The sequence below is a fragment of the Felis catus genome, chromosome A2 (genome assembly GCF_018350175.1).
Source record: "Felis catus isolate Fca126 chromosome A2, F.catus_Fca126_mat1.0, whole genome shotgun sequence".
Lineage (NCBI taxonomy): Eukaryota > Metazoa > Chordata > Mammalia > Carnivora > Felidae > Felis > Felis catus.
The window spans coordinates 150,708,845-150,716,157 of record NC_058369.1 but is presented as its reverse complement, the minus strand read 5'-3'; the positions used below and the strand labels follow the sequence as shown (position 1 = coordinate 150,716,157).

Genomic DNA, 7,313 nt, shown 5'->3' with positions numbered 1-7,313 from the left:
AAGCAGGCAAAGGGTGAAGCTGGTCTCGCTGTGGCTTGCTCCCTGTTATCTTTTCTGGTTTCTCTAGTGTAGATCAGAGCTGCTGGAGTTAAGTTTCCATATAGTTGAGTTGGAGGGTCTGGACAAAGTGGCAGTAATGATTCTGAGTTCTACTTTGATAACTACAGAAAGCCATACCATTAGAGGGAAGATGGCAACAAATACTGCATTTTAATGATGGGCGATTGTGCTAAGTTTTTTACATACATTATCTTATTAAGTTTTCATTACTCTGCAAGGTAGATATCATTGTCACTAATTTACAGAGGAGAAATGGAAGGCTCAAAGATACTGGCTCTTTACCTGCTTACAAAAATATACTTTATAAATATTTCAAACAAGATAAAGTAAAAAATAGGAAGTGAAAGTACCTCACAGTCTCACCTCTTAGACAAAGAAACCCTAAGTGATGAGTGTATAATCTTCCTTAAGTTTTAAAATGTACACACAAACACATAACGCATCCCCCCTTTTTTTTTGGTAATGTTTATTTTATTTTTTGAGAGACAGAGAGGAAGAGCATGAGCCAGGGCAGAGCAGAGAGAGGGAGACACATTATCTGAAGCAAGTTCCAGGCTCCGAGCTGTCAGCATAGCTGATGCAGGACTCGATCTCTCAGGAACCATAAGATCATGACCTGACTTTGACCTGAGCGGAAGTCGATGCCTAACTGACTTAGCCACCCAGGCGCCCCATCCTTTTTTTTTTTTTTTTTTTTTTAAACAAGAAACTGGGACCATAGTATACACACTGTTCTGAAATTTGCTTTCTTTTTTCCTAACAGTGTGTCTTGGTTATCTGGCCGTGTAGTTGATTACTCTTATTAATGAAAGTAAGGTTTTCTCTAGAACTCTCTGATGACTCAAACTGGTTGTGTGACTGCACGCAAGTCACTTTACCTCCGGACTCCAGACTCCAGTTCCCCTTATTTGTAAAACGAAGACAGGGCACAGAGGATTCCGCGATGGAATGCCAATGAGCAGGGCACCTCACCCCCTGTCCGCCTCGTGACTATCTGGGATGTTCTCCAAGGTCCAACCCTACTTGACTTGGACGGCAGCCGCCACTTTCAATAACTCAGATCACAAAGCCGGCGCCAGCGACGCCAGAAAACCCAGGCGAGCAATGGATTTTCCAGCCGCTCATCCCGGAGGGTGAGGCTGACGGAAGCGGCTGGGCACGGCTGGGGGCGGGGATGGGGAGGGGCCACAGGAGAGCGGCGCGCGGTGCGTGCGGACTGATAGGCGGGCCGCGGCGTGACGTGCTTGGCGCCCGCGCCGGGCCCCGCCCCTCGCGGCCCAGGCCCCGCCCCCACTCCTTCGCCAGCCGCGGCGGCTCTCGGCGCTGGCGCAGCGATGGCGGAGGCCGTGGAGCGCACTGACGAGCTAGTCCGGGAGTACCTGCTGTTCCGCGGCTTCACGCACACGCTGCGGCAGCTGGACGCCGAGATCAAGGCGGACAAGGAGAAAGGGTTCCGGGTGAGGGACTGGCGGGCGCGGCGCGGGCAGAGGCGGCCCCGAGGGAGACCGGAGCGGCTCCCCCACCCCAGCACTGCCCTCCGGGGCGGGAGTGGCGCTGTCACCGCGCCGGGGGACTGTCGATATCAGCGCGTCTGGCCCTCTCCTGACACAGGAGGAACTGAGGTCTTGAGAGAGAACGCGACTTGCCTGAAGTTGCTCAGCGAGTCAGGAGCATCGCTGAGGCTGGAGCCCAGGTGCCCTGACTCCTGGTCCAGGTCGCAGTCCTCCGCTCCAGCCTCCCAGCAGGTGCTGGCCTGTTGGCCAGGATGGAGATAAAGGTTTTAGGAGCTAAGGATGGGTAGATAGTTGAGTTTGGGGAACAGAAACATCCAAAAGTTGGCTTCCGATGTCATTGGGAGCAGAGGGGTCTGCAGTCGAAAATGTCAGCTGGGTTCAAATATCTTTTGGTGTTTGTTAAAAATGGCTTTGCCGGTGACTTATTGGCATTTTGCCCCTGCAGTTGAGGAGAACCTTGCTGTACGTTTTAAAACTTTATATTTCCCCTGCTCAGATGTGATTTTTTGTTGAGAAGTTCTTGGAGTTTGTGTGTGATTTGTGTGTTTGCTGACTCTAATTGGTGTTGGCAGGTGAACTGTGAGAGAGGCAGTGAGCTAGTAGCAAAGAACGCTGGGGGAGGTAGGAGACCTGAGGTCTCCTCTTGCCAAAGTTAGTGGTACTTAGTGGCAAAAGCAAATCATTTCAGCTCTCCAAGCCTCAGTGTCCTGCTCTGTAAAATGGGGATGTTCCTGGGACACCTGGGTGGCTCAGTTGGTTTAGGGGACTCTTGATTTTGGCTCAGGTTTTGATCTCAGGGTTGTGGGATCGAGCCGGGGGGCTGCGTGGGCATCCCTGCTGGCTTGTGTGCTCTCTCTAAAAAAAAAAAAGAAAAAGAAAAGAAAGGAAAAAAGAAATGGGGATGTTTGATTGGTATTGGCATCTAAAACCTTTTACAGACTGTGTACTCTGGTGTGATTTCTCCCAAGGAGGTGACTTCTTTGCCTTTCACTCTGAGCCACCGCAGGGGCTGTGGTAATACTTCCATGACTTGCAGGGGTCAGTCAGTGCTTCTGTCTGGGAGTCTTGGACTCCTGGAATGCCAGAGCTAGGAGGAGGATTATGGAGGTTCTCTCTTTTTTGTGTGTGTTTTTTGAAATCTTAGGCATCCGAGACCACAGAGTCGAAGTGACATTGTCAAGTTGGTTAAGACAGACACAGATCCAAGACCTAGACCTCCTGCTTCCAGGGCTAGAGGGCTTTTACCCTTGAGCTTTCCATGCTTGCTGGAGGGTCAGACCCCATATCTAACATCAGGAAATAGCTCAAAAGCTATTACGTTACTATGTTTTGAATGTTTTCTAGATTGCTGATTTAGAAAAAATTCTCATACTCGAAGCCCAAGCAAGAGGAAAAAGGTGTATTAACTGTGTGAGGTGATGGGAAAATTCCCTCTTGTCCTTCACCACCACCTCTGTCCCATGTTTCTCCGCCAGGTGGACAAGATTGTGGACCAGCTGCAACAATTAATGCAGGTGTATGACTTGGCTGCCCTTCGGGATTACTGGAGCTACCTGGAACGTAGGCTCTTCAGCCGCTTGGAGGATATATATAGACCCACCATCAACAAGCTGAAAACCAGCCTGTTCCGCTTTTATCTCGTCTACACGATCCAGGTGCTTGTTAGTTCAGGGATTCCTCGGAGAGAGTTCTTTGATCCCGAAATAGATTTTAACTTCTGGGGAGACCTGTCTGTGTTACTTTGGGAGAGGGTGGAACCGTCACAGTGCAAATTATTTCTTGACTGTTTTCCTGGGTTTTTTTCCTTCTCATGTGTAGATCATCTGACTTGTCTTCCTCATTCCTATTTCCTCTCGTTTTCAGCACATAAGCCTGGGTGGTGTTTTAAAGAATATAAGTAGGTGGGTTAAAGGTTGGGGAATAAAGATTATAGTCTACCCGGGGGAATAAGTCACTTAGATTATTTGAAAATCAACGAAGAATTAATTTTTTTTAGGGTGGCTTTTATCTTCAGGACTTCAGTTTGAACGAGCTTCTTTAAAATTATAAGGAACTTGAGAAAAGAGTGATGTCATTTATTTTATGGAGTTTGTAGACTATATTTGGCCACTTACCTGGCAGGCTGATACCCAGAGGCTGAGGAAGAATCTTACTTCTGGACGTCTGTCTCTTCCCCCTTCTTGCTACCTCCTCATTGTCTTGGCAGACAAACAGAAATGACAAAGCTCAAGAGTTCTTTGCAAAGCAGGCCACAGAGCTCCAGAACCAGGCTGAGTGGAAGGATTGGTTTGTCCTGCCCTTCCTGCCGTCCCCAGACACCAACCCCACCTTTGCTACGTACTTCTCTCGACAGTGGGCCGATACCTTCATCGTGTCTCTGCACAACTTCCTGAGCGTACTGTTCCAGTGCATGCATATCCTTTCAGCCGCCTGGGGCCGGGGGCCTCCTCTGAGGCTTCCAGACAACGTGATCAGTGGCTGCTGCTCTCGATGCAATTGCTTCTGCAAAATGCCCAAAGACGGCTGTCATGTGTTATGTGAGGGGGCTGGACAGATTGTAATTATTTTTGTCAGTAGGCCAGGAAATCGTCAATCTTCATCCGGACGCTGCTAAACAGCTGATGGGCATGAGCAGGGACTGCAGTGGCAGTGGGGGACAAGTGGCTGGCCCTGGGAGGAGCCCTCAAATCGGGCTGAGCAGGGGTTGCTGCTGCTTAGCAGAACTGGCCAGCCGAGAACACCCTCTCCGTGCGTGCCCTGTGCCCCCGAGGATATTACTTGCCTCTGTTGAGATTAGGTAGCAGGTCAAAATACTTCTTGGGCTAGAACTTCCTTCCTGTGTTTGCATTTGGGTCACACTCTTGACAGTGACCTCAGAGTTCCTCAACTTGCCAGAAAACAGAGCAGCGGTAGGAATATATGTATGGGTATTGAAGAGAGAGAGAAAGAATATTGATATTTATAGCCTACCCTGTTTACCATTTTGTCATGGAAAGCCTGCATTTTTGAGGCCCAGGAGATCCCCATTGCTCATGCTCTCTAGGCTAGAATTCTAGAGGAGGAGAAGGGAGTCCGGTTTGAATGGAGCTGCTTGGTGAGTCACTGATAAATCGAGTGTTGTAGAGGCCCGCCCACGGGTGGCCATTTTGGCCTCTGGGAGGGGCACCGTTTGGTGGAGGTAGGAAGGGTGCCCTTTCCTTTTGTATTGTGGGTCTGGGTGTCAGTTCCACTCTTGCCGGGTACAACCGCTCCTTCTGCCCCCTGCTCTTTATCCTGAGGACTTTCAGACTCAACTAGGAGGGGGCTCTGCCCAGTAGCATTTTGCATGACCATGTGGGCCTTCTAGGTCTTTTCAGTGTAGGACAGTGCCCTGCAAACTAGGTCACATACAGTGGAGCACAGTTCACGTCCCCAGTACTGAGGCCCTGCCTGCTTTGTGCTCCTCCTGACTGAAGCAGTTGAGGGTTGTTGGGAAGGACTGACCCCCTGATCTAGAATGTGGATATTCATAGGATGGCATGTTACTGTCCAATCTGCAGAAAGCTCTCTCTTCAGTCTCAACCTTTGCTAGGGAGAGGTTCGGTCTGGGGAGGGGAAGGCCATGTGGCCGAGCCTTCGGCCCAGCTGGTAGACCAGCCGGCCCCTGGGGTGGCTTCTAACTGAGTGTCTGCACTGACCTTGCTACAGCTTAGACAGGCCGTGAAGTCCACTGAATGCTTGCTCTCTCCTGCTGGTATTTGGGAGAACACGCTCAGGGTTGGGTTTATGTCCTCTCTGTGGGCTGACCAGCCAGATTGTTATGAGTGTCTGTATGTCTGAAGAAAGGCTAGAGCCGGCATCAGGGGAGGGGCTTTCATACAGCCGTGGACGGCCAAGTCTGTACTCTGTTCCCTCTGACTTATGTTCCAGGGTTTTGCTGCTGGGTCAAGAGTTTGGGAAGGACTTTTAATCATTTTCAGTCAGTCTTTTTCTTTAACTTTGTGCACCTGTACCTGTGATTCTGAACTTTGATGCGGAATGCCAGAGGACCAACCAGGTTCAAGAAGAAAATGAAGTTCTTCGCCAGAAGGTCGGTTCTGAAACACACTTGCTTCTTGGGTAGAACTTCTGCTTTTCCTGTGTGAAATGAGGTAGTGGTGGTGGAGGGCTGATTAAAAATAGGAAAGCACTGATCTCAGATGGAGGTGAGCCACCAGAAAGTCAGTATGGGAGATTTGGGGTCTGGAGCAGTCTCTGAAAACCAGAGGCCAGGTCCATATTTTGAGTCCTGTGTATAGCACGAAAAGCATAGCAAAGGTAATGAACTTTCAGAGGAGAAGGACCCATGTGCTTTCATGCCTTATAACTTTTGTATGTCTCTTTCATACTTCCAGTCCTTTTCCACATACATCCACATCTATGGTGTTTACAGCCCAGATATGAATTAATTGTTCTGCTCAGCTCCATGATCCTCTAGGTGTGTAAAACAATAGAGCCAGGGGACCCACATTTGCCTTTGCATTTTGTCTGAGGAGCATTTCTCTGTCCTTGAAGTTAAGGCATCTGTAGGTCTTTTTTTTTTTTTTTTTTTTTTTTCCAGAAAAAGGAAGATTATAAGCTGTTTAGATTTTGGGTGCATGTGCCTATGTAATTTTTTTTTTCCAGGCATAAAAGTCAAAAATGCTGAACTTTACTGAAAAAAATTTTCCGTGAGAGTTCCAGAACCTGATTTTGTAGATTTTGTAGATTCCAAAGAGCAAAGGATGGCACAGAGCTCTTTTTCTCAATGAATTCAGGAAGAAGCAAGTCAAATGATACAAAGAAAAAAAGTGGGATTTGTGTGTCTAACAGTTGTTGTTTTCTCACCTCATGGTGGTCAAGTAACAGGTGCCACTTGCCCTTTTTCCACCCCCCGGCTCTGCGGTGAGCAGAGGGTGAGACGGGTGTCCTGGGGCTGACGTCCAGTGTCCTTTTGAGCCCGTGCGGTTGAGTGTTGGATGTGATGTGTCTCATGCGCCTTGGCAGGGGGAAGGCAAGGTGAGTTTACCACCCGACTCGCCCCCACCCCTGCGCAGCTTTTTGCCTTGCAAGCCGAAATCCACCGCCTGAAGAAAGAGGAGCTGCAGCCAGAGGAGGAAGAGGCCTTGGTCCAGCACAAATTGCCTCCTTATGTCTCCAACATGGACCGCCTGGGGGACTCAGAACTGTGAGTGTGTGCCCGCTTCGGGGGTGGGAGGGCCTCCCCCTCTCCCATCTGTCCCCTGTGCTCTCACCTCGCCCCGGCCCTCTCACTCCTGGTGACAGGAAATGGCCAGAGAGCCTCCTTGGCCCTCACTGTTCCTGTCTGAACTTTCTGAGTACGGTCCCCTGGCCTTTCGGGCCCCCAGCCTCTGAGCCCGCCCCGAGGGAGGGGGACTGCACATCCAGATGTGTGCAGCAGGGATAAATAAACCCGACGCTGTCGTGCAGCCTGGGGAAGTCTGTGTGTTGAAAGGGGTGCCTCAAGGGTGAAAAGGTTGGCACTCAGGAGGCGGTGGAAGCAGGCACCTGTCTGAGGGCTTGAAGAGGTAGGCAGATGGGGAGAGAGGTATTTGAGCAACCTTAAAATATAGCGAGTTAAAGCAGAAGTCCCAGGTGATGCTAATGGTTGTAGCCTTGAAGAACCCAAGGCACACAGTGGTCACCCAGCCATGGACTGGTGAGTGAGGATGCAGACCCAGGCAGGCGTATTCCACACCTGCACGTGGCCAAGGGCTGTCC

General features: G+C 49.9%; 1 protein-coding gene across 2 annotated transcripts in view; it reads left to right on the top strand.

The window, feature by feature from the left end:
* The first annotated feature begins 1,345 nt into the window (after nt 1-1,345).
* Nucleotides 1,346-7,313, top strand: part of WDR91 (WD repeat domain 91) — a 27,600-nt gene continuing 21,632 nt past the window's right edge. The window contains exons 1-5 of one of the 2 annotated variants that reach the window (XM_011280582.4): nt 1,346-1,517; nt 3,050-3,229; nt 3,781-3,988; nt 5,561-5,643; nt 6,629-6,759. In XM_011280582.4, coding sequence (XP_011278884.2) covers nt 1,395-1,517; nt 3,050-3,229; nt 3,781-3,988; nt 5,561-5,643; nt 6,629-6,759 — 725 coding nt within the window. In that variant the 5' untranslated portion in view covers nt 1,346-1,394. The remainder of the gene's footprint in view (nt 1,518-3,049; nt 3,230-3,780; nt 3,989-5,560; nt 5,644-6,628; nt 6,760-7,313) is intronic. The other variant, XM_011280581.4, reaches the window with a different exon arrangement.